Below are 27,604 nucleotides of genomic sequence, written 5' to 3'. Positions count from 1 at the left end.
TTAATTAAAGCCTGTGAATTAGTTTGAGTCTATGGATTCTGAATTATTGAACACCAGGTATTGAACACTAGGCAAACTCATCATCATCAATTATCATGCAATGCAGCTAAATTTGCCATCCAGAAGTGACAATATTCAGTCATTTGTTTTTCAACATACTGTGCTATACAAGTGTGCAGAAGGAAGTAATAGCAGTAAACCCCTGTCACATTAGGTATTACATAACACATTAGTAGGAAATAGGTTTTATATGTGCCGACACTGGCTAAATAATTTAAGACTGGTGTGGTTGTGTAAAGGACTCAGTACCTTTGGTGTGCATTAGCTCTCGGGCTTTGACACTACATTACTCAGTTCAACTCACAACAGAAGTAAAGATATCACCTAGTTTACACTATAGAAGACTCTATGACACTTTATCAGACATGTTTAATGTGTACGTTAAAATATACTCACTAAAATGAGCTACGGTACTATTGTATACATTTGAGTGAGTTCCTACTTACAGTTGTAGTCTAATGCAGTCATCCACTGCCTCACACATCAGACGCCTCGTGATTCGTTTGCTTAATGGTCAACACTGTGACAAGACAATATCAGCAGAAACAGTGACGGGCAAAGAGACTCCTCACCAGTTGGTTTAAACTCAGGAATGATTCAAAGGAAGTGAACGCCTGCTGCCTGACTGCCTTTACTTCTCCCTGTCAGTGTTTGTTTTCAGTTTGGCGAGACTGGATCCTTTCTTAACACCGATTATGCAACTGTGTCTATTCCCTTCTCTTGCTCTGACAGTCATTTAGATAACTGATTAAACAGAACAGAGGACACATGGCATCAAGTTAGCAACATGAAGTAACACTATCTGTAATGATACAATTGTTTATAATGCATAACAGATTAAAAAACATGATATACACTGTACACATCAGTGGACATTTTTAGACAAGTATGTACAACAAATTGTGTGGAATAGCTGTGAAATGTGTTACACTTGGGTATTTGTTACTGGGTTTTAAAAAGTGGAGCAGTTGCACCTCTCCCACTCCCAACTCTCTTACCTAAAGGTTCCTCACTCCTGGAAGATTATCTGTGTGTACACTAAGTGCAAGTGAGCTTGTGTATATCTGATATGATACACACGTGCCTACAGTAACTAACTGTGAGTTCAGTGAACAAATTACTGCAGTGGGGTGGTGCTACTAACAAGCCCTCTTTAAGTGCCATTTCCTGGTAGAACAGAGAGTCTTTTTTTTTTTCCCCTAACACACCGTTGTTATACCAGGTTCTCCAGAGACAGATGCCTGGAGCCAGAAGAAACTGGATCCTCCTCTTTCTTTGTGCAGGCGGTAAGCCTTGCCCAGAGTCAAGATGGCTGAGCTAAAGTTTCAGATCTCTACTCTGGCTGCCCAGACGCCTGGCGTTTTATTGGAGACAGGCTGGCAGGCACAAAGCCATTTTCAGATTCCCTGGGCAGGCTGCAACAGACACTGGGCAGGTTTGAAGCTCACATCCCATCTCTCAGTATACTGTGCTTTAATAGACTGAACGGTTTCCGTTCAGAACAAAAAGCAGCTATATCCGTATACAGCAGCTGGCTAGGTACACGCTTACAGCTCTGCCAACTCCTCTCAGTGAGTTTAAAGTGCCTTATAGGGTTTTCCCCTGCAGGTTAGTTTTGCCTCTAGGTACTGATCTAGACACCACATTTGCAATATACTGTGTAATCAATGGTTATATGGACATTAGAGACGTTTCCCAAACCACAAATGAATGTGTACTTAATAATTGTGGTTCTGTAGAAACATGTAGCAGTTAGAAAACCAAGGATAGGCCAACAAGATAAAACACTGTCTTTGGAATAAAAGGCTTTATGAACCTTCCCTTGTTAGTTCCCAGGATGAGTAAATGTTAAAAGGTACAATCCCTAAAACAGTGTCATTTAGATCCTCAGGTATCCCATGGCTTCTCTCATCCTCATGTGGAGATATTCTCAGTTTGCTCAAAAGCTCGAGTTTGAGTTGGACCCAGGAGAATAACACTGTCCTCTCCTGTAGATAAAATCCACTGTGTGATGATAAAGTTCCAGTAAGCATCCGATGCTGGTTCAGTTCCTCTAGTATGTTACTATACAGTACTTTCATATTTCCACGTCCTTCAGTCTGTCAGTTTGTGTACATAGTTGACGGGAAAGGTCCCACTCCTAGATGGTTCCCCCTCTATGTGACCAACCTGTTAGGATAAGGAATAACATATTTATGAAGTGAACACATTTTATATATATATCTCACTTTACAGGTTCATTTGGAACCCTTCAAATTGCAACTCAGATGGCAAGTGACAGGGGACAGAAATGAAATTAAGTTGTAGTTGCACTTACCCACCAGTGGATGTCATTAGTGGCTGTGACCACTATGATCTCATCCTTGAAAAAAGCAAGCTGCTCTGAACTGACTGCTCGGCAGTCCACCAAAGCCTTGACACGCTTCTGATGTGGCCTGCTGCCAGAAACCTGGAGGAGACATGTAATATATTTCTCAGTGTGCCCCCAGCAAATTTATATTGACTGTGAAATCTCACAGGCCTTTTCTGATTCTCCAGAGAAAAGAAAAAGTCCTCTGAAATGGAAGACTCTGACATGAAGGACTTAAACTGGCTGAATGTAATACAAAGAGGTTTCTATGTGGCCGTACCATAGCGTTCCTGCGGGGTCGAGGGGCACAGGTCACGGTAGGTGATGATGACGGGGCTGGAGCAGGAGCAGGAGCAGGAGCAGGGGTGAGGGCCGAACTATTCCCCAATAAACTGCAGTACAGCTCCTCCTGGCTACCCACACAGCTCTGAGACAACACACTACATTTCCCTTGGTTACCTCCACCACTGCTGGTCCGACGATACGATGTGGTCTTCTCTGAACTGGAAAATGACGCAGAAGTATAATGAAATTACACTGATCAAAGAAGTTATCATGTGGAGTTATTTAAATAAACGGATAGATCAAAATTGAGGAGAGTTGGATAATCATTTTCATCTGCATAGTATTAAAGCTTGTCCTACAGATACAAGATAGTTTTTATTTCAAGTATTATTTTTAGACATAGCCTTATCTTGAATTGCATCCTCTCAGTGGCCCTATTTAAACCCAACACTTTCATGTTTAAAAAAAAATGTGTCAAGACAAATGTGTAAACCGGTTGTAGCAGTGCTGTCTTACCTCACAGGTCCTATGTGATTCTGAGAGGATGTTGACGTGACACTGCTTTGAGACCCAGAACTAGCACCAGCTTGGTTCTCGCAGGTCTGCCTCTGTCCCCTGAGCAGACCTCCATGTCCGAGGGGAGACCTAGGGGGTCTCCCACCTTGGCCTAGGTTCTCTGTGTTGGGTGAGGGAGGGCTGTGTCTCGCCTGTGTCTGGGGACTTGAGGAGTGGGAGGGTGGGTTAGAGCAACGTCTTGGAATGGGGTTTCCTTCCTGTGTTGTGACCGAAATCTGGGGGTCTGAGCGACCTGTAGAGGGGAAGAAAATGAAGTCAAAAAGTAGAACAAGAGGAACACTGTCCATTTAATCTGTTTATAAAACCACCAATAATTAAGTTATACATTCATTCAAAAACAAGTGTGGTATGCTGCCAAGATCTAAAATTAAGCTTTAAATCTGTTATCCGAAGTGGTTCTAAGCAATGGCTGAAGAAACAAGTTATCTTTAGGATTATTATGGAAAATGATTATGGAAAATTTCAATTGACGCAATCATTCAAAGGCTTAAACAAACCCTTATTTATTCAGTTTGGCAGCAGTGAACATAAACAAAATTTAACTGAAAGCAGCTTTATGAATCCACTCAGTAGAACAACATATCAACCGGCATAATCTTACATATAATGTTTTTTTTTTTTTAACTTGTATTGTGCAATTTTATTATAGGCAACAGCAGAGTCAGTAAACTGCACAGAACAGAGACTGTGGGGTTTAATGTGGAAAATATGACTTGATCTGGCATTCAGTATAATATATTCCTTGGTGGCAGTGCTCCACAGAGATGAAAACAGCTGTTTAACATGTGAGATGGGTAGTGCGACTGAGTAGAAGGATAATTAATCAATCCCTGTTTTCCCTCAATTTAGTGTATTCCATAACTATTAATATTAACTTTAACATTTGCATCGTCAATACCTGATTTCTTAGTACTAAGTTACTTCCTTGTCGTCATTCTTGATAAATATGACGTTTTCAGAGTTGAAATGAGTATATAGGGCATTTTCTAAAATGCAGACAAACCTTATATAGTAGCTCACCTCTTTGGATGGATTTAGCTGGCAGTGGTGGTGGTCCTAATGCTCCAGAGGGGGCACTGTTGGCAGGAGGATTTCTGTACAGGAAGTCCAGATTTTCATAAGTCTGACAGGGCCTGCTGCCTATACAAGCACTAGCCACACTCCAGCGGGCAAAGGACGATCCACCACCTCCATTGGAGGGCAATGGAGAGCGGTTTTTGGGCAATGGGCTCACCTGGAAGAAAGTTGAAAGGAGCACAAGGTTAATTACTATCGTTTCTTCTCGACTATTTTTGGTTAATTTCTTTTCAGTCATCTTTTCTACATTCATTGAGGACAGTGCAGTGGAAAACCCCAATAATGTTCTTCTCCAAACTTTGTCAAGGCTTTTTTGGCAGAAGGACAAAGTCAGTAATGAGTTTGCCCAGGTGGGGGTGTGTGCTGTTTACCCTCTCATCCAGGTCATCCTCACTGTCATAGAACTCCTGAGACTGAGTCTCCCACATGAACTCCACATGGATCTGAGAGTTAAACTTCCCACTCTGGGCCAGCTCCAACTAAAACACACACACAGAAACACAAACGCTCAGAATACTCATGCACTTCTCCAGTAAAAGACACATAAAAGTTGGGTACAGCTAAGATGTGGTAACTGTGTACTTTCCTCCATCAAGCCAAACCATATTTCAACTTCCTTTCTGGTTTAGTTTCTGCCTCTTGGCCGTTGGGTTGCAATTTTTTTGTTTTTTAGGCATGGGTAAGTAGATCATTTTCTGGACTTTAAGTTTCTGTACCGGCAGTAAGAGGTTTCGAGATTAATATAAAAAAAATCCATGAAAACTGAAAATAACAGGTAAAAAAGGACGGAAAGGGCAGAAGACAGGAGTATAAATGATGTCAACACATGCTGTCACACACCCCTGTGCAGTTTTGGGGAAATCCCTCTTGAGTCTGTGTATATCAGTGCTTTCAGCAGATGTTTCAGAGAGTGAAAATAAAAGACAATAAGGAAAGACCTAAGGGGGTTAAATTAAATAATTGATCTAAATGTAGATTCCCGATCAAAAAAGAGATCACCTCAACACAAGTAGATATTAATACAGCCAATGAGTAAAAGGAGAGCATTTTCAGGCACTTTTCTTATGTAACTTTTTTTTGATTTCTAAACAGAAAGCCTTCAAAACAAGGATGTGCACAATCAAACAGGATATTACACAAGACGGGTCTGATTCAGCAGGGCAGATGTCCGGTAAGAAAATAAAACCAGTTTATAAATGATACGCAGTGGGACCTGATGAGGATAAGATTCTTTGTCCTGGGACTGAGTCCTTAGCCGAGCTTTGCTGCACAGGGAGTTATTTTAAGGTAGTATTTCCAGCTGTGGAAGTTGTCTCGTTTTGTTTCTGAGGTTGGCTTTCTATTAGGTATTTTAATGTTGCAACTCGATTCCTCGGTTGAACTTAACCTCCTCACTGTGTGTGTTCTTTGAAAATATGAATTAAAACCTTAAAGGTATAATATATAACTTTTCTGCATTAAAATGTCTAAAAACCACTGGACTATATGGACCCTATATGTGTCAGCATTGTCATTGTCTGCCAGAAGTGGTCAAAATTTACTTTTTATCCAGTTTTAATTCACATTTTTGTGATACACATTTTAGATCTTGGACATTTTTAACTATATGTTTTAACCAGATAAAGGATTTTAGTTATCAGACGTCTGGATCACAAGTTGTCGGAGAAACAAGCTGAGCAATCATTAGTGGTAGCTCGGCTCACAGCCCCTCCGGGATGATTTTTAATTTGAAACTGCTTTATTCAGTGTGTTCACCGGTTTTCTTTACCCGGTCTCTCTGTTATGGCGAGGAGGACACCCTCTGCGGATCAATTGGCAATGAAAAAATCCTAACTGGGAGACACTGACTCCAAAGACAGCAATAACAACTCCCAGGATTCCACGCTACTTCACGCATTACCAAATGGCATCTTTTGTTATTGTTTAGACTTAGTGACCCTTTGTGGCAGAAGTTACATACTGTGTGTTTAAGTCAGATTAAAAGAGAGAGGAGTGAGGTCTTACCAGATCTACACATTTTGTGTGCTGCAGCCTCCTGGCGATATCTAGGGCAGTCTCTCCTGCTGAGTTCACTGTAGGAGACATAAAAAAAAAATGGTTTAAGTATTCACTGATTGCACGGGTGGAAAGAAAAATAAATACAGCAAAATGTACCTGTGTGTAGGGCTGCCTTTGCTTTTAGCAGTAACTTGAGAGACTCAGGCTTGTAATGCAGGACACTGTAATGAAGAGCTGTGTTTCCCTCTGCCGTTCTTTTCTCCAGACAGTTGCTGTAAAGTGATCATAGAGCACAGACAGATGGTGTTAAACATTACCATCTTTCATCGCAAGTCTAACAAAACTGACCAACAGCTTAATCCTCTTCATACTAAGGAGATACAAATCATACTTCACTATTTTTCAGTGTCTGACCTGTTCTGGCAGAGGAAATCGACCAGCGCCAGAGAGCTTCTTTCCTCCAGACGCACAGCAAGATGAAGAGCTGTCTCTCTGATCCCCTTATAAGGAAAGAAATTAGTACAAATTAGGCCATATTGTTGACCCTCAAAAGATTTTACAGCTGCACAGAACTTTTCGCCAAGTTTGCTGTTAGTCAGTGGCATCAAGTTGCTGCATTTTGCATCTGACAATCGGGTCTAGAGACTTGATAGAAGAATAGGAGTGTCAAGATACCAGAACTTTGGTAGTCGGTACCAATACCAATTAAAGTCCAATCCCACAAATAATAAATTCAATACCACAGCAGAATTCAGAATTTTCAAAATCAATTTGGTACGAAATATCGGTTTGCATGATATCCCTAATTCTTATAGAAGAACACCAGTAAGGCTAATGTCAGAGACTGTAACAAGTCATTTGTGTCTGTGTGTTAAAAACAGAAAATATTCCTTCAGCTTTAAGGATTATTTGTTTATGAGAAGTGCAGAAGGAGGGGGATAAGGAAGGCGGAGAGGTGCGTGTGTAAATCATGGAGTTTGTCTCACTTGTTAACAGACGTGAGCTCTGACCTAAAAGCTGAAACAATAAACGAGGGCCAACACTCTCTCTCTCTCTCTCTCTCTCTCTCTCTCTCTCTCTCTCTCTCTCTCTCTCTCTCTCTCTCTCTCTCTCTCTCTCTCTCTCTCTCTCTCTCTCTCTCTCTCTCTCTCTCTCTCTCTCTCTCTCTCTCTCTCTCTCTCTCTCTCTCTCTCTCTCTCTCTCTCTCTCTCTCTCTCTGCTGAGCAGGAAGTTGATGACAGTAGGGTAGAATGTGATTAAAGACCAGAAAAGCAGGCGTTGGAGAGAGACAGCAGAGGCAGGGAAAACAAGATGAGAGGATGAGGAGACAAAAAGGGAGGGAAAGATTGGATTAGAGGCCAAAAGAGATGGGAGGGTCTCCGACTACCCACCCACATGATCCATGCACACAAGAGGACAATTAACACATGCTTCACATACTGTAACTATCCACACACCTCCTACACACTGTATGTCGTGACTTTTTTTTTTCCAACACTAGAGGGTTGGGTGATTCTATTTTTATCCAGCTCAGGCATAACTCCAAAGTGACAGGGACAAGTAAGTAACCTTTTGAAGCATCTCACAAATGTGTGTGCAACTTTAAGCAAGCAGGGTGGGCGGCCTTGTCAGGATGTAGCTGTCATTCTCCCTAAATGCATGACATCTGTGGGAATGCTCAGAGTTTCAATTTGTCATGAGATTAAATGTGTTTATAATGTTATTTGCCACCCTCACAGGATAGATTTCAGGAAGAAATGCCAGTGTGAAAATCCACTCATGGCTGTAAATTATCTTCACCTGTCCATCGGGCAGTGTGAGTGGATTGACCAGGTCTGCTCCCTCAGCATAGAGCTGCAGAAGAGAAGTGAGGTCCCGACTCCTCACGGCGTCATACAGCCGTCCGGGATCTGCTTCTTCTCTACGTAGGACGTACCGCCGCTCAGCGTATTTTGCCACAATGTACTCCTTTCTGGCATTCCTGGTTGTACAGGATGCACCAGTTAATGAAAAACAAAATATAACAAATTAAAAAAATGTCTCTTTAACAATCAGATTTTTGATTAAAATGAAATCAGGGACTCACATGTCACTTTGTGGCAGTGGTTTGACAGCATCATTTGGAAGGCCAGCCTCCATGATGTCATTGAATCTGGTGTTGCCAATACTGACAGCCAACTGCAGTAAAACACAATGCAGCCACAAAGATGTGACACAGAGGCATTTGAATGAGAGGCAAGCGGTTACATAATGTCTGCAATTAGGAAATCCTGACAACAGAAAATCCACCAGGATTGTGTCTGTTTTTGCGTGTACTGTGTGTTTCCATGTGTGCATTTAGTACCAGGAGCTCTGATGTGCTCAGTAGGTCCAGAGTGAGAGACTGGATCCTGGAGTAGTGGACACCCAGCTCTCTGTGGATCCCAGAGCACTCGATACAGGTCAGAATACCAAGATTCGTTGACAGCCAAGTTGGATCTGAAATACACAGAGCAAAAAAAAACCAATCATGAATCATTTCATGCTCAGAACATAAATTTCCACATTTACTTCTGCAATTATCATCAACGTCAATAACTGTCTGACCTGGAGCCCCACAGTCAGCACAGGCCTCGTTGCCGGGCATGTGTCGAAGCTCAGCGATGATGGCTCGGGAAAGTTCCTGGAGCCCGCTGTCCTGGAGGTGGAGCTGGTCTCCTCCCAGTGCTGTGTTCAGGGCCTCCTCCTTACTGTTCTGCAGCACTGACACCCAACTAAAGTACAGACACACACACACACACACACACACACACACACACACACACACACACACACACACACACACACACACACACACACACACACACACACACAGATATATATATATAGAACACAGCGTTTACACATAGTGTCCCACCAAGGGAAACTAAAGAAATGATCATTTCAGTCTTTCCTCTGAAGATCAAAAGTATTCCACCATGTGTTTTGCATGTGTTTTCTGCTCAGTTGTCTAATGATAAGTCATCACTCTCACTTTCTCAGTTTCGTGAGTTCTCTACCATCCAGACTCATACTGAACCTCATGTCTTTCATTTCTGAAGCTCTGGTACTTTTCCCTTTCAAACCGTTTCCATTCCCCTCTGTCCCTAAACTCACACAGCACATCACATCAAAGAATCTGCCTGGAGGCCCACACACAAGGGAAGGGCAGGGGACAGAAAGCCCCACATGAAACCCCATCCAACACCACATCACAACACAGAAAGTTCCCTTGCTTGCTGTCTGTGGCTAGTAAGAGAAGTCCCACCCAACACCAGCTGGGCTGGGGGGGTCTTCACGGACAGCTTTCCTTTAGTGTCGCTCCCTTTTTCTCCATTGTCAGCCTTGCTTGCTCTTCATTGCAAACAGGATCAGACTGTATACTCTTTATAGCACTTAACTACACAACCTTTATCTTTCTACTGGACTCCTCCCTTTTAGTACACCTCCCATTGTTCTAAATGCAGGCTTCTTTCCAATACAGACCTAAGCTTGAATAAAAGTTGCATGATATGTCACAACTTGCTTACACAACGAAGAAATACATGAGATAAGGAAGTGAATAAAGCTAACATGCAGCGTACAGTAGTTTCAATGCTTACATCAGACATTCCTGCTCATCTTCTGCCTGGAAATGGTAGGTCCGATTATCTAGGAGAAGAAGAAAAACGGTGATTAGATACTGTCGGCTTATCTTGAAAAACCTAACAGTAGTTGGAGTGAAGAGGGTTTCAAAGTTGAAATGCAACAGTGGAAACAAAAGTTGAATCTCTGGTGTTTATCCCAAATAAAATCTGTTTTGATCTCAGTTTCTATGAATGTGGGGACCAAACAGGCATACTTCCACACAGCTGTGCTGCATATGATTCTTCAGAGTCTTTAATGATTATATGTCGAGGGTAAAAGTGTAAAGGTCAAAGCTTAGGAATGAACGTACGAGTGACCAGGTCAAAGATCCTCCTGTCCTCTGGGTCTGGTCGCACCTGACAGGTCAGTAGGTTCAACTTGGCAGGCGGTCGATTAATCTGAAGACAGACACGCACACCTATGTCAGCATGTGTTGAAAAAATTGGACATAATTCAATTGACAGATGCTTGATGCTTGTCCACGTGTCCTCACCGTGCTGTGGGAAATGGTCAGGCAGCCAAATTTGACTCCGCACTTTCTCTTCTGCCACACCTTCCGGATGCTGAAGTGTCGACAAAATATGCACAATTGGAGAAAAAAAATAACAAATAGACTTCATACACATCATCACTATTAATGTAATAATATTGACCAGATGGTTTCTATGCAGTTTATCAACATGCACCCTTGGTTTGAGTAATAACGATCTATACACTATGCTGGCTCAGCTTACTTCTGTTCACAGTGTTTCAGTGTTGCTTTCATTATCTTGACTGAATCAAGTAAAATGTCAGGGAACTTTTTCCATTTTGTGTCAGTGGCCTGAGGAAAGTTTACTCTCCTCCTGTCTCACATTCGCCCTACTGAACCACATCCCCTCTCCTTATCACACAGTAATCTAGCACTGTGTGTGTGTGTGTGTATGTGTGTATGTGTGTGTGTGTATGTGTATGCGAGTGTGTGCATGACGCAAAAGTTGGATCTGCTCCGTTAGCCAGTCTGCCAATAAGTTCCACAGGAGGGGCCCCTGCTTGAATCTTCATCTCACAATAATGAAGACCAGCTGGGGTAGACAAAGTCTGAGTTCCCCTTTCTCTCTCCGTGCCTTGCTGGCTTACTTTTTTACCGAGCTCTGACGTGCTTGCAATCAACAGTGAGAAGTATTTTTCACTTTAAAAATATTACAATTTTCTGTATGTGAACAGCTAAAATTTTGTATAGATTTTGTATAGCTAGAACACGTTAAAAGTTTTAATAAGTTATGCTTTTACACACCCATCACTCTTCTTGAGCAGAAAGCCAGATTTCTCTGTCCCATACTTTTTGTTGCCCTGTGGTTGGTGGATGCTGTACCCATTGCCAGAGTTCTTCCTGTTCATATACTCCTGGGACACAAAGAGGGATTTAGGACATTAGCGCAAAGGTTCCAAGCTAGCTCTGCAGATCATGACATTTAAAACAATATAAAACACAAAGTAATCTGATACCATCAACCACAAATTAAAGCCATCTGCTGCTGGACTTTTTAGAGCACACATGTTTATACACTGGCTGAAGATCTGCAGTATTCTGGTTATATATGAGTATAATAATGATATTAGGAATAAGCATACCTCTTTCCCCTCCACTTGGAGAAGTAATCTGAGAGAATCCCTCAATTGAGTGAGTTGTTTTACTTCCTCATCCTGGTCCAGACGCACCTATAGCACACACACACACACACACACACACACACACACACAACACACACACACACACACACACACACACGGATACATGGATACATACACACATACACACACACACCATAAAAGTCAGTTTATTCAATTGCAGTAATAAAAAACTATCTAATTAGTTGAAAGAACAACATGTTTTTTTGTCTTCTCTCGTGTTCATTAGCTCATATGCAATGTCTGCAATGTTTTTTTGATTTGTTCCCAGAATTGGGTGTGGAATGACAATAAATCAGAGCTTTGTGTAATGGCCTAAATAATGCAGAACAGAGCTCAGTACTGGGGTGTGTAGTCCTAGGAGGTTGTGTTTTTTATATTAAGAAGCAGAGTGAACAGTCTTGTTCATTTAACTGAAATATTTGAGCAATTTTCCAGGGAACCAAACAGAGATTCTGTCTGAATTTCCTTCTCGAGGCTGACGGCTGGCATGTCTGAGCGGGTCTGTGTTCTGCCCATGAAGAACCAGAAAAACCTCTAACGTTCTTAGTATCACAGTTAACAGTCTGTTTCCAGTGCTCTATCCAGAGAAGGGAAGAAGGTAAATTTTGTGCAGACTGGAAACCAGTCAGAGTGGTCAGAGAAATAGGTGTGCAGCAGGGAAAGAATGAAAATGACGGATGCTTTCTTTTTCATCTAATAGGGGAAAGCATTTCTGGGAATAGACTCCAATAACAGTCTCAGCCTGTGGGTTCAGCTGGGGGGACGCTTCAGGGGAGAGGGAGGCTGAGGTTTTGCCTGTTGGGAAAGAGTGAAATAGTGCTATAGGAGGTACTAAAACACTGTGTGATTTACAGCGACAGATTTACTGTAAGTGACTTCCTTGGACACAGATTTACCTGTTGTTGTGACTGAGCAATGTATGACAAATGGAGAAAAGCTCTGTGTGTGGGTGGATTGGGGGTATGACAACATCAAAATGCTTTTTTTTCTACCCCTATAAACACTGACTGATATAATGCGGGAGGAGAGAATAAACCAGCAGCAGCACTTTCTGTGATTACCGTGTGCACAGAAGCAGCAAGCTTCTCGATAAAGGGAGAGAGATTCTCTGCAGCTTTCAGCCCATCCTGAAAGAAACTGAGATCAGAAAAAAGAACAAATGCTGAGTCATGATGGAACTTGAGTCCAAACATCCTAGTTTGCACCAACCAAAACATCACATGCTGAGGCTGTATAAGCAACTACGTTCCCACATAAAACCTTCAGTAAGATTAAAACGAGTAAATGGTTAACAGAAATAATAGCTTGTAAAAGGAAGTGAAAACCAAAGAACCTCAACTATTATGAAAATTCCCTCTCTAAACCCTGAGGTAGAAATCAAATCCAGATGCTTTTTATGCCAGGAAAAACTTTCTTATTCTTATTTCACACCTAGAACAAAATGGCTGTGACACAAAATAAGGTGGTGTTGGCTGAGACTGACCTGAGCTGGGCCTGGAAATATTTGATGAGGCTCTGGAGAAGATCAGGGCCCTGACGCACCTTCAGCTCCTGGATCTTCAAAAGATACTATAAGGATAAACACAGAAAGTTAGCAAAAAAATCCAGAAACAGCAGCTGTCCCATAGAAAAGCCAGATGTATCCACAAAAACATGAAGCCTGAATATGAAAATGAGGCATCAAGTAAAGCTACCATTTTTCAGTTCCAATAATTTAAGGCTCATCCTGGGCGACGCATCTTTTATATCCTGTTCTGAGTATGTTTTCTAGTATGTGGCTGCTTACTTTCTAGGACACTGCTCCGTATTGTCTCAAAGGTCATGTGCCTTATTTCAAAACTCCAGCCAGTCAGTGAACCTTGTAGACAGAAACTGGAAAAGTCTCCATTCATATAATATGAAAAACAGAGGCACATATTGAAGGCTTTATTGCAAATAATTTCAGGCCTGTCCTCGGTCTAAATTCATGTTTTAAAGGAAAAAAAACTTTAATGGCAAACTACAGTGCTTTTAAAGAGTTTTTGTATGTTTGCAGGAGGAAAGAAGGGCAGACAGACCAAGAGTCAGAGGAGTGGAGAGACTTGCAACGTGTGGAAATTCCATTTTACCTGCCTCCTTTTTGTCTCAACAGCTGGTCTCAGTCAGAGTTAGACCTTTTTTTTTCCTCAGGGTTTTCTCCAGCTACATGTGTGCTAGCTACTGAGACTACACAACCCTTTCAGGTGTGGGGTCATGAAGCAGTTTCATCTGCCTTTGAACTGCCGTCTAATGCATATGACCCAGCACTCCTGCAAGAGGCAGCAAATTAAACTGACTTTTTGAAGCATATTTTATTTCCATTGAGGAATTACTGGAGAGACACAAAAGGGATCGACCCGGGACATCCTGTCCACCATGGATGGAATATGGAATCCACAAGGCAGACCACCCATGTGAACTAAATCAAGCCTTACTCAGGTATGTGAAAGGTGTCTGTGTCTTGTGTTTTGGCTGGCACCGATTCCCCCACCTCACACATTTGCAGCTGAAAGGACCTCCTCTCTCTCTCCATGTCCTCCCCGCCGTCAGATCCCTCCGTCCTGATCAGCCCCAGCTGCCTGGTCTTCTCCTTCCTCTCCTTCTCTAGCTTCCCTCTGTCAGGCGGAGGGAAAGAAAGAAAGAAAGAAAAGAGAAAAAGCAATAAAAAATGTTATCCAGAGTCTGTCACAATTCTTTAACCATCTGTCTGATCAATTCTCTATCTGTAATGATTAACTAATCAAGCATTTTAAGTGAGCTGCTTTTTTCCGCCACAAACTGAGGGACTTTTTCCACTAACTCATTCACCTTCCTCATAAAGAGAGAGAGAGGGGGGAGGGGAGTTTGGACAAAAGACAATAAGGGAGAGGTGAAATCTCTTTACAACATTATAAAACACTTTAAACCACCATCAGAATGAGATCAAATGATGTCTGCAAAGTGCAAGTGCCTCAGTTTTACTTCATAGCAATGTAATGGAGATTGACCACAGGGAATTAACTATTATCACATTAACCTCTGCTGAAGTTACACCAACTTCTATGACCCAGAAAAAGCCAGAAAAGGAAGAGCAAGAATTTTAAATGTGTGACGTGAGTCTCCTTAGACAATAACATCTATCTCAGGCTTCAGTTTCCTGTCTCTTGTGAAAGCAATGAGGTTTAAACATGAAGAACTGGACTAATCACACACTATGCACCAATTTGATTGTGAAGTAACAACCAAAGTGTACGAATATGGTTAATTACATTTTTATGTCGTACTCCTTCCAGCTCTTCTCCATCTGTTTCTTGAGCTCCTGAATATGAGAGAGAAGAAGAAAAGAGTAGATATTTTTCATGTCACCTCAGGAAGGTTGCTGTATATGTTCCTATAGCCAGACAGTAGTGTTTACATGATCAATAAAATACCCCCACGAGAGGTTAATAGTATGCATACAGTCAGGTAAAGCAGCATTGTACAGTGTGGATTTACTGGTAATTACCTGAGTGGGTAGGGCCAGACAGTTGATGGACAGAGACGTGACAACTCACATTAAGGTAACTAGTCTGCAAATCTGGCTGAACAGGATTTCAGTAGCATTTAGCCTTCCTTCACAGTTACAGTGAAGCAATGTTCAGCTGTTGAATCAGATGTTTAAAAGACAGGGCAGTGACAGGAGCTTACAGAGGCATTAGCCTGTTATTACTCACTAGTCTGTTGGCATGGCAAATCAAAAAGTCAAATGCTGGCCAAGACAGATCGGTTCAGTATTGGAGCGTAGCTCAGTCTTACTCATTAATCTGCAGAAACAGCCTCATCTTATCCAATATCTTAAAAGGCTCAGCTGTGTCTACAACACAGACAGACAGCATTATCTGCTTAAAGGGGAAATCCTGTCATTTTAGACAGTGAAGACAACATCTACAAACACAGGTATCTGTCTTCCTGAGCTGCATATCACATGTCACATCTTGAACATATCATATCATCATATGACCCTGTTTGTTGACTCCTACAAATTGATGAGTGCCCGACTATACAATTTTGTGTGTCTTATTACATCTGAATTGTTTTGATTTGAATGTGGGGCTTTAAAAATTATTGATATAATATCATAAAGGACTAGATGTGGTTATGTTGTCATAATTCTGGGATCCCTTTAGTATTACCTCTTCTCATCACTCTGACCACAATGAAGTAAGTTGACACAATTTGCTGATGTTATTGGAGTGTATCTAAGTAAATCTCTACCTGATCATTATATTCATATTATGTCTGAGTTTATTAATTCATTATATAGGTTTATAAAATTTTTCTTGTGTGTAAATATATTCTTAGAGCAAATATATCCAACTTCAAAATATTGTAGCTTTATCAACACTAGCATTTTTTTGCCAATTATTATTATATAATTTTTTTTCCAATATCACCCAGCCCTATTGAAAACTACAAGCTGTTCAAGTTCAAGGATTTTAGGATTTTCAGCTTAAATCAGGAACAGTCTAAACAAGTAAATGACAAGTCATCACAATATGAATATCAGCTTAGCCAGCAGAGGTTGAATCAGTATTTAATAAATCTGTGAAAAACAAAATTTAGACTCACTAGTCTGCTGTCCCGGAGCTCTGACTTCAGTACATTTTCCAAAGGAAACGCCATGATGTTATTGAGGTTTTGTACCTGAAACACATAAGAGCAGAGGAAATGAGTAAGAAAAGTCAAAATTATTCCATATAACATTACAGACAGCCCTTATCTCCTGCAGTATAAGCAAACAGTCACATACACACACAGGCATACACACAGTTCTACAGACTCTTACCGTATCTCCCTATGGACTTTCATTTCTGGGAATGAGTTGTGGATAATCTTAAAAACATGGTGATTCAGTCACTTTGAACTAGTGAGTCATCAAAAGAAAACACTGGACAATAATATGTACCATGATTTTTGGATCCAAGTTGGAGCATGATGCAATGACTTTAATGAAGTGTTTGTGTACACTAAAGTGGAAGTTGAGATTAATTTGAGGTTTGTATGGAGTTGAGATTAATCATGTATGTGGTGAGAATGAATCACACAACAACTAGCCTGACCCCAGTAGGTTGCACTTTAGAGTAAGACATCATTACCACCAGTTCCCCCAAGAAAGTGCATCACATCTTTATCTTGGCATGCTGCATAGTTACATACATTATTGTCCACATGTGTCCAGTTGATCACTGTTCAAGTCTGTTTATAGTCACTGCAGCCTTTCCATAGATCCTGGTGGGTTACAATTAAGCTACACTCTTCTCTTAACATAAATAATGTCCAGCCACTTCCATGAGCTGACTGCTTGCATGAGCTGACCTTGATATATTGACACAAAGGCCTGGAGAGTGGTGGAATTGTTTTGGTTGGCATCCAGAAGCTGGGGTAGCTAATGGGTAAATACATGGAGTTCTGACACAGGGGAATACCAACTTCATCAACACATGTACAAGTGACACAGATCAATGCATCCATGCCTAAATGCACACAATGAGACAGTGGGACAAGAATGTGGCATTAAGACACACGGTCAGGTTGATTTAGCAGTACAACTTTAAATCATTCTCTTGTTTTGGGGCTTTTGGACCCACTTCCTTTTCACATCTGTAAGGTCCAGTCTCCCCTGTGAAGCCTTGATTGACACATGGGAGGGAGTGTGTCAGACGGTGTGGGTTGTGGGTGTGTGGTTGTGTGTGTGTGTGTGTGTGTGTGTGTGTGTGTGTGTGTGTGTGTGTGTGTGTGTGTTTATTCGCACATGGAGGTCTGGGATGAATTATCATCTCCATAGAAACTATCAGTGGGAGGGTTCCGGACTGCGCCATATTTTGCAGCCCAAATGCGCAAGCATGCAGCTCTTTAAAAAACCTGTTTCCTCCATGCATTCATGCATGCACACGCACACGATGAACACAAACATACACCCGGCATCTTATGGGAATAGATTTGGAGTTCTGCCACCTGCTGCCATTTCACATAATTTAAATTCAAATTTATCTGATTTATTGCCATTCTTTAGGGGTTTTCGAGACATGTAAGAGACCAGCTTCTCTTTCCTCTTTTTATTTTCCACCTAGGTTTTGCGTGTGTGGTTTGAACCTTCAAGTAAAGGACAGCTAATTTGAGGAAACCACCCCTTCCTGTTCTCCTTTTCTTCCACACTCTTCTCCCCTTTCCTCACCAGATTTTTGAAGAGGGCTGTGACCTCTCTGGTGAACACAGCCAGGTTGAGGAAACCTGTCGAGACTTCGTTGTTGTCCTGGGTCAGGTGACTATTCCCCAGGTTCTCCAGCACCTCGATATACAGCTCCTTGTTGTCCACATGGGCTGGAAAGAATCACACATGCACACAGAATGAGTAAAGACATAGGCTGGTAAAATGTCTCAGACTTAAGTTACATGTGCAGAAAATCTGAAGAGGGCTGATTCACTTGCTCTGTTGCAGTGAGAGTATTTTAACGAGACAAGCATGTGGGACAAATTAGTGCTGGTTTCCACCCATCCATGCTTTTCTCGGGCTTATAGGTCAATGTGTAATGTTATAGGTCACTTTTCCAAGGGTCATGACCTTAGTGGGCTCTCATTCTGTTGAATTTATGTGGAAAAAAGCTGATGGAAAAGAATCTGAGCTCTGACCGGCATCACTTTGGTTTACATTGCACTAAACAAGGTTTTATCCTAGAGCTATTTGAAAGTGTGGTTTAGATGAGGACATCAAATAAACACAAGTCAAAATCCGAGCCATGGAAGACATCATTTTCAAAGATGGGCACCCGATGAACAATTACAACCAAATCTCTGTTCATCACAGTCATATAGAAACTTCTTGACTGTTTTTTGGAAACCCCAACATTAGTGTAAAAATGAAACCATTTGTTGGTGGCTGTAGACTGATATGCATCTGCAGAAGTGTCCGGAGCAGACTAAACAGACAAAAGCAGAAATAAGCAGAGAGAGTATCATAAGTTCATCTCTTCTGCTCCAGTTTCCATGTATAAAATATATAATGGTAAACTGACAGTAGCTGGGAGACAGACTGACACAGCTGTACTAACTGACTGTAAAGCAAACATGGAAAATTTTTTATGAATGAGCAAAATTTGGAAATTAAGGAAAGAATGCAGACACACTGCAGGACGGACGAGACAGAATCGAGGGGAGCAGGAAAACTGAGCGGTTGTGGCTGCATGGTTGTTAAAAAGGTATTATAACAAACAACATACGTGTATCTATCAAACAACAAACAGCTGAGTCACAGAGTAGCTCAGAGGATGATTTTCATGCTGACCTTTTAGTACCAGATACCAGCAGACCAACTCAACTCTTCACTCCTCTGCCAGAACACACACAGACTCACAGGCCTCAGCGTCTTGGCAGAAAAATGGTACTTAGCGGTTTATGGGAATAGAGAACTAAAGAAGAGAAGATCTCACCATGTGTGCGTGTGTTTTTTGTATGTGTGACACAGAAAAGGGGCCATCAGACCAGCATGGGGAGATGTGGGCGTGTGACTTAATGAGTCAGACTGTCAGTCCACAGTTACTATCAGGACAGTTTAGGTGGTTCAACATAATGAGAGAAATTCTCTTTGTCACATTATTGTAACCAACCCTCATGATTCAACTTTGATACAGAGGAAGAAATAGAATAGGAGAGTGAATAGGGAATAATCATGGACGACTTCTCTGCATCTAGTTGCCTAATTCTGAGCAGCTGCCTCGCTGACTAATTTTTACTAAAAACTATGAGTTGAAGTCTTGAAATGGGAAACAGGCTTGTAAGCGAGTTCAGAAAAACAACTTCAGTTCCTCTCTTTCTCTCGCGCATTTTTGAGGTGAACACTCACATCTTATCTATGTCGAATCACATCCAATTCTGAGGGAGCAATGGCAACTTATGGTGACACAGACCTATATGACACACACTCACAAAACATTAACTTGGTGACCCCGTGCAGCTGTTAGGCCACTGTGAAGTGAGCACCTTGTTGTTTGCCGAAACCACACATACCATTAACCTTAACACAGACACACACACATACACCACAAAAGCATACACTCTGTATGGATATAAACACAATCACCCAACATCCTACGCACTCTGGTCCCATAACAAGGGGCCTCACTCATAAACACCACTGCCCACACGAGCCTGATGATGTCATCCGAACCAGGCTTGTACGATGAATTATGTGGAGGCCCCCAATGCACTGAACAGCTCATCCTGCCATAATAGAGGCTGACCTTTATCTGAAAACTCACTGCTGAGCTAACATACTTTGGAACAAGACATCCTTCAACATGGATTGGAAAGTGGTAAAACACATTTGTGCAGATCTCCCTACTGGTCCTGTCACTTTCCTATGACCTTGATTGAAAATCTTAAGTTTGAGAAAAAAAATCCCAACATAAATTACACTTTATTTTCCAGGTGCTTCCTACCATATCACACAGTCCACCTGCTGATGAAAGCTCTGGAAAGAGCTAGATAATGGACCTTGAGTTCTTGCCAAACTACTATTTCCAAAGTCAAGAATGGACTTGAATCGAAGACAACACTGATGAGAAGTCCTCAAAGTGCTATGGATGAAATTATAATAGCTGCTGAGCACACACTCATCTCCATGACAGTTAGGGTGTGATATGGTTGAAAGCTCTGAAAAAACCGGGAGTCAGACTTTTAGCTGAGGTCATTTACTCACACTAGTAATGCAATGTGTGAGTGAGACTATACTGTGTGTGACATATTGACACTTACAGAGTCCAGATGTGTGTATAGCTTTGATCATCTTCTTCATCCTCTGCAGAGTTGTGTGATCCATCTCCAGAGACTGCAGTAAAACAGAGACAGAAATGGGTGGGTGAAATTATAAATCAAGAATAACATTTGACAACATCTACATCCTAAGGGTGGTCTATATGAATCAAGTCCGGCACAACTCGACTCGATTCTACTTGTTTTTGGTACCAGGTAGTTCTTTTTCCACTTCAGATAGTACCCTTTCAATTCAGTAGCGACGCTGCATGAAGCTATGGAGACTTATCTTCAACATGACACACGCACACACAGGAACAATGGAGGATATCGAAGGGATGCTGTTCTCGATTCCCAGATTGTGGATGTTTGTCACATCAAGGAGACAGATTTTGGTTCAGAAGAGGCTGAAGGCAGCAAGACAAAAGACTGCTAAAGAAAAAAACAAACAAAAAAAAAACAAAAACAGGAGAGCTTGGGAAATACTTAATCAGAATTCAGATTATGTACTGATAGTAACTCTCTTGACTAATCATTAGTCTGCAGTTTTCATGTCACCTTTTGGTATTGCCTCCATTGTTCCAAGTGAGTTGAGGGGAAAAGTACCAGGTGCCAGTTTTGCCCGATGGAAAATCAAAAAAGGCGAGTAGAGGTGAGTTGAGCCAGTACCATGCAGTAGTAAATGGTCATAAATTAATATTTTGATATTGATATACTATATTGCACGTTTTCTGGAAATCTACTTGAGAAAAACCGGTGAAATAAATAACTAAATAACTGAATTTAAGCAAGAAACATTGCATTGCATTGATGCACAAATCCTATAAATACAATATTGCCATACTGTAAACCTGCTTGTTGGTTTGCAACATTGCCTCAAAAGACCTAATTAGACACCGAGAGATTTTGAGGGGACATCAGTTTCAGCAGTACAGAAGAAATCTCTGACAAATTTCTACAGTTTCATCCTTTTATTAGCCAACTCCACACAAGACTTTACGCTCCCCAATGATCAGATTAGGGATTACAATCTTTCATGATCATAAAAATTAGTACTCGGTAGTGCTCCCTCTTTCTTCTTTAGGTTTACAGTAGGAGGTAGGTTTGTGTGTGTTTAGTTAAGTTTGATTTTCTCACGGTATGTGACTAAGGTTAACAGGTGAGTCAGCATTTGCCAGCAAAACAATCATGTCTTGCGCTGTCATGTAGTCCCCCGAATGATGTCACTTATTCACTTCCCCTGTCTGTCTGACTGTCACTTTTCAGGTTGAAACAACACTTCCCCACATTAAAACCAGACTAGGTTTTTTTTGCAGGAAAGAAAGCTTTCATGGAACTATGACACATGATGTAAACTAGATGCAAATAGTCAATTGGCTTCATTGTATTTGGACAACCAATCTCTTCTAAACCAACAAGGTTTGAACTACATCTTGTTTATTCTCCTTAAACAGGCCACTTCTTTCACCACGTTAGACACATGGTACTCCACCTTCGTGCCACCACCAGAAATAGCTTTAGTGAGCCAATAATCTAGACTTAACAGAGACTCTGTCTTGTTAGATTGTGTTTACCCGCCCCAGTCTTTCCCAGTCAAGTCCACTCCCTAAGTGTTACTTCACTAATTAAAAGGTGGTGTGGGTGTTGTGTAATGTGGTTCTGAAGACAATGAATGGGAAAGTAATTTCGTGGAGACTGGAGATGGGAGTTGCTTGTTGCTGCTGCCGCTGCTGCTGCTGCTGCTGCTGCTGCTGCGGTTTCCTCTGCTTGGTAAGTCGGTTGGCAGACGGGGGATAAACAGTGGAAACTGGTGGTGCAGGTCAATGAAATAGGATGCGTTTGTTTAATTTTGTGAAATAAATCAGGGTACACAGACACACAAACAGAAAGATGACGCATCCGTCAATCGAGACAGACAAACTATAAAAGAACAACACACATATCCCTTCTGGAGCAGGTATGGAGCTCCACCCATAGGTGTTAAGAAACTACAGTGTCTTTTGCAGTGCCTTTTTGTGGCCCAAAACAGGACTGTGTACACCTGCTGTAAGGGCGTATGTGCAACTGCTAGCAGCAGAGCTTAATATTTCATGACTAACTGATACTTGATCCCCATTTACCACATTAACTAGGCATGATGACAGACTTCACTACAATATTCAATTTTAACATGTTAACCATAGGAGAAAACTTTAGATCTGTTCTTCAAAAAAAAATTGTTGGGAATGAACAAAGCCCACTATAGCTTATAGCTTTAGGAGACGAAAGCGTTCCATCCCCGTCTTTCCCCTTTTATCGTTGCCTCTAATCAGGAGTAATAAGCAACAAGCAGCTGAGTGTGTGTGGGGGTAAAAGGTGTCTCTGTCTCTCTGTCTCTCTGCCACAAACCACACACATGCCCACACATTACCCTAGCCATTAATCAAGCTTGTCCCTGCTGAGCAGACTAAACATAATAACCATAGATCTATCTATAAAGGGACTATTGCATCTGTGTGTGAGTCTGCCAGCCTGTCTGTCTGTCTGTCTGTCTGTCTGTCCGTCTGTCTGCCTGTCTGTCTGCACATGTGTAGGATTCCAGCATGATCCTCCCCAGAGCAGCTATTCCAGCTATGTATTTTCTAGTGTGTCATGGCCATAAATAAGGACATTAGGCCAAGATAAATACATCAGACAGCTGTCTAAAACTGCTGTTTATAAACCCTCTGCTGTCTCAGTCTCTCTTCAATTGTCACACTTTCAAGAAAGTCTTAATGAAGACCTTTCAATTCTCATAGACCTTTTAAGACCCCCTGCATTAATGGGTAATGTATCCATTGGATTCCATCATTTAATATCAGTGAATTATTAGGATATTTAAACTGAATTATTGTTGAGTGAGTTGCTGCTGTCAAATAACCACTGCAAAAGGAAACTATATCATTTTCCCACATTATGTATTTTAGAAAAAATATCCTCAGTTTGATGATGCAAACTAATGTGAGCTCTGACTGAAAACAGAACTCCAACTTGAGTTACAGTGAACCATGTTTAGTCAGAAGGAGACATACAAGGAAGGAAAAACTTGTGTGCACATTTGGATTATTTGTTTTATGGCAGAGTTCATGGCAGTCTCCCTCTGTTTCCTCCTTTGCCCGAGGAGCTTCGGGAGAACAGATTTCAAACAAACACACACAACCTCAAACAAGCCTTGAGCCAAAGTACTAGTTCAAACAGACAAAATGATCAAACTGGCCTTCACTTCACCGACAGGCTCGCAAAAGCATGGTCAAACATGTGTGTGCACACTTACACACTACAAAACAATCCCTTATTCTGTCAAAGGGCCACCCTCTTGTCTGGCATGTCTGCTGTGTCATGTGTGTGTGTTCTGTGTGTGTACTGTCTCAGACAGGAAAAAGTAAACCTTCTGTATGCCGTATTACCTCATATAACCTTTACACATCTGCTGAACCAGGCCAGTCTGCCTTGAATGCTACCATGAACCCTGTAAAGACTGTACAAGTGCAGCACCCAGAACACACACACACATTTGCAAGCAGTACAAAAGCCATACACCATGTCTCAGACTTTATAAAAATGGTCAAAAAACACTTATGAACTGTGATATTGTTCAGTTCAGTACCAGATACTTAACACCATCTTCTAACAGATGTTAAGTGCATCCAGGTCACCACAAAATCACCACACCAGAGACACACATTTCTTTACAAAAAGATGTTGCCCCAACACCAGTTGCACTTGCCCCTTTGTAAATAATCCCGTTGCTGTTAGCATTAGGTGCTTATAACAGCTGGTGGAATGACATTAGCCTATTTTATCAGGTTTTACCATGAGCAGTGCATGTTCACTGCATGTTTGTCTCAGACAGCTGTGCTCACCTTGAAAGAAAGTTGAAAAACTTCAAAGAAACTACTACTACGATGTATAACCAGTTTATCTTAACAGTGCCGTAAAAACCCAACAACTGTCAGAAAAGAGAAAACTAATCTAGTTAGTCGCGGCTACAGGTAAGCGTGGAGCCCTTCTTCAGCTATATGCTATATGGACAGGTAAATAACAAACAAAGGTGCACGTCTCTGTGTGTCTCCTTCCTTCAGCCCCTCACCTCCTCCACAGTTGAAACCGTGTTCCTACAGTCGCTCATTTTGGACTGAAAACTTGAAGTCCCCGGCGAAGACAAATCCTCATTAGTCAGGACCACGAAGTCCGAAATGCTTATTCGCTCCGGCATGTTTCGAGCGAAGAAGGTCCGAGAGTCACTGAGGAGAAAAGTGAGCCAAAGTTTCACGCGCGCATGTAATTCCCATTTGAAGAAAAAAATAAATAAGTTTACTCCTCCAGCGTTTGCAAGATGACAACTGAAGAGAGACCGTATTCCTCACAGTGGTAGTGCCCCAAAAAGCGTCTTTGAGGTGGAAAGTTTTCCAAAACTAGACCCGAGTCCTGACCGATTTTAGACTCCGCTCAGTGAATCTGTGCGCGTGGAGGTGAACCAGCGCGCTATTGTGCGGTTCAGTGAGGGAGGGAGCAAACTCCATCATCACGTGGGAATGTTTGTGCGTTTGTGCTGCCCTGCACACTGCATAGAGAGAGAAAAGAGTGTGTCTGTGTGTATATGTGCGCGCGCGCGCTCGCCCTCCTCTCTTTCATTCTTACTTCTCATTTCTATGCAAACTCTAGAGAATCCGCACTGTGGTCGCCATGGATATGCAGAATGCCTCATTCAAAGACTAAACTGAAGGAGAGGAATTTCAATGGATGAGGTGCATATTGCTGAGGGAAAGAACTGCTGAGAGCCAGAGGCATACAGTTCATCTCTGCACTTATGATAGATGAAAAAAACAATTTTATGTTGAGTACTCTATGCTTTTGCACAAAACACAACTCAAACAGATGCAGCATTTGCACATATTCACCATATCTCAAGCAATGCGCAGTGCTTTGCAACAAAAAGGAAAGAAGGTGGTTTCATCTGCACTGCTCTTTAATCATTAGTTTGGAGGTGTAACGTCTCTTTGGATCTTTGCACCTTGATCTGCTTGGCTGAAGCTCCAAAGCTCCTGCTTCCTTTTCATCTTATGAAAAGGAGGCATTTTTTATTGAGGGGGAGGATTTCTGAAGTCTTTCCCCACTAACAAAATGAAAGCAAAGGAAAGAGCGCATCAGAGAGATGGGGAAAAAAACTACAGTAGTTGTGCATAGAACATAACTCCTGCATGCCTGGCATTGTCAATCCTGTCAACTCAAAGAAGAGGTGTATCACCGTACCATGCCTCAGGGAAAGCAGTGATACAATACATTATGAAGTGCAGATGGGTGGTTTTAGAAGTGGCGTCAATACAGTGGCTCCCTTTGGTTGTACCACAAAACCACATATTTCCCTACATTAGCTCTATAAAGGGAAAATTAGTCCCAGCTCTATAGGCAACTTGAGGTTATTTTAACCATATTCATGATCCAAGAAAAAATAGCCTCACTTTGTGGTAAAAGGGTTTTATCTGTTCTTTGTAACTACTTATTACTGCCACTCTGAATAGTGCAGAGCTGAGCTGTGTGCACACTCACAGTGGCGCTGTGTTTATATTCACAAAGATAGACAAACTCCTTTTTGTGTCGCAAGTCTCTGTGCTTAGCAAATAACTCATACACACCGAATGAGTTTAAAAGAGTGGTTATGGGATGTGACCCTCTGAAACCAAAAGTGAAAATTCACTGGAAACTACACAAAATTCTTACAAGTTTAGACAACAATAAAATTAAAAAGATGTGTACTAAAGTCTCCAGAAGAGAAGCTGGAAAACTCGCTCTTCGCCCTATTGATCATGGAGAAACAATGCCTACTCTTATAAGGAAGTGAAGGCACGCGACGAACTCCAAACAGTGCAGAGCCACATAAATAGGCTTGGTGACCCAATTTAACAGGGCCTCACTCATTGTTTCGGTTGCATGCCTGTATGTGTGATACAAGAACACTGGTGAGGGGAAGAGAAAAACTGATGAGAATGAATGCAAGCAGTTTGTATGGATACATGTAGGTGTCTATTATTGTGATATATGTGCAACATATGAGTGTCTGCATGCTCATTTTGCATGCATGTCTGGGCTGATGTAATGCAGAGGCTTGCTGTGTCCCAACAATACCCTCCTTCAGTTTCTTTGCGGCCCCTAGTAAAGAAGCAGAGCCTTTGTGCGTCTGCCAGCCTTCAAGCCTGTTGTCCTGTTGTAAAACTCAGCAAACCGGTCTGCTCAGGCAGTGAACTAACATATAGTGGAGAACACAAGTCCAAGGACGGGGGGGTATGGAGGTGGTGGAGGGGAGAAACAGGGAATTGACAAAGGAAAATAGTTTTGGAAGGTGGAGTGAGTGTGGGAGATGTGCTGCACAGGAAGACAAAGGTGAAATGACAAGAGGAAAGGAGAAAACGATAGAGAGAAACTTCATTGTTCGAGTACACAAACTGTAGTGACTCACTCAATGTTTTCCTCCTTGTCTCCACCCTTTTCCTTCCTAAACACCACATACTGCACCTACTCTCTGCTACTGCTAATGGCAATTTCACTCTTTATTTCCATCATGAACATGGGCTATATTCCTTTTTTTCTTCACACCAAGTCTGCACATAGCCTGTGAGCAGTTGAAGTTTTGGCTGTCTGGAAGTGAAGTACACCAAATGCAGCTTCTCTCTTTCTCTCTGACGCACGCACACCCGCAGCAACGCAGAGGTCGTGGCGACATCTTCCAGTAAAGATTGCAGCTGCCAGGATTTCCTTGCTGCTTCCCAGCAGCCCAGAGGAGTAGCATAATGTCTACTAACAACTCTACTGAAAAATCTCCCTCCCTCTCCAATCTGCATGTTGACTCAGCTCCACTGGTTCTGCTATCAATTTACTACCCCTGTCAAGCCATGAGGCCCAGGCTTACCGTAAAATACCCCCTCTTCTGGTCAACACGGTTGACTGAAAATGGGAGGACTGGAGAGAGAAAGAAAGAAAGGGGGGGGGGGGGTGTTGATTTATTGTCTAACATTGTGATTCAAGTTTCCCACTGGAATAATTATGAAGTGTCTTGAACAGGATAGGCCCTCGATTGAAAGCTATTGACCTCAGGAAACTGTGTAGTATGTGCTAGAAAACACCTTTGATGATGGTTTG

General features: G+C 41.8%; 1 protein-coding gene across 2 annotated transcripts; it reads right to left on the bottom strand.

Moving 5' to 3' along the window:
- Positions 1-412: 412 nt before the first annotated feature.
- Positions 413-24,946, bottom strand: asap3 (ArfGAP with SH3 domain, ankyrin repeat and PH domain 3). 2 transcript variants are annotated; one of them, XM_056392973.1, is made up of 26 exons: positions 24,558-24,945; positions 20,453-20,525; positions 17,877-18,022; positions 16,271-16,345; positions 14,932-14,981; positions 14,175-14,298; positions 13,149-13,234; positions 12,727-12,802; positions 11,606-11,692; positions 11,268-11,377; positions 10,485-10,554; positions 10,302-10,389; positions 9,967-10,015; positions 8,933-9,099; positions 8,691-8,824; positions 8,433-8,524; positions 8,147-8,327; positions 6,761-6,846; positions 6,503-6,618; positions 6,353-6,420; positions 4,720-4,827; positions 4,292-4,505; positions 3,212-3,503; positions 2,691-2,913; positions 2,378-2,509; positions 413-2,229 (listed from the first exon to the last, which is right to left on the bottom strand). In XM_056392973.1, exons 1-26 carry the CDS (start codon positions 24,681-24,683, stop codon positions 2,155-2,157), a joined length of 3,048 nt encoding a protein of 1,015 aa, XP_056248948.1. In that variant the 5' UTR covers positions 24,684-24,945; the 3' UTR covers positions 413-2,154. The 2 variants fall into 2 exon arrangements, with proteins under 2 accessions (XP_056248948.1, XP_056248947.1); XM_056392972.1 differs by having other exon boundaries at positions 8,691-9,099; positions 24,558-24,946.
- Between the last annotated feature and the right edge of the window lie 2,658 nt (positions 24,947-27,604).

The sequence above is a fragment of the Seriola aureovittata genome, chromosome 13, assembly GCF_021018895.1.
Source record: "Seriola aureovittata isolate HTS-2021-v1 ecotype China chromosome 13, ASM2101889v1, whole genome shotgun sequence".
Taxonomy (NCBI): Eukaryota; Metazoa; Chordata; class Actinopteri; order Carangiformes; family Carangidae; genus Seriola; species Seriola aureovittata.
Note: the sequence above shows the minus strand (reverse complement) of the source record. Positions and strands in the feature narration are given on the sequence as shown.

Excerpts from the sequence above, each read along its gene's own strand:
- asap3 (XM_056392972.1), bottom strand. The coding sequence starts at position 24,683 with ATGCCGGAGCGAATAAGCATTTCGGACTTCGTGGTCCTGACTAATGAG. Across the intron at positions 11,693-12,726 it reads TTGCTGCTTCTGTGCACACG|GTGCGTCTGGACCAGGATGA; the intron begins GTAATCACAGAA and ends TGTGTGCTATAG. Across the intron at positions 6,619-6,760 it reads GATTTCCTCTGCCAGAACAG|CAACTGTCTGGAGAAAAGAA; the intron begins GTCAGACACTGA and ends ATCACTTTACAG.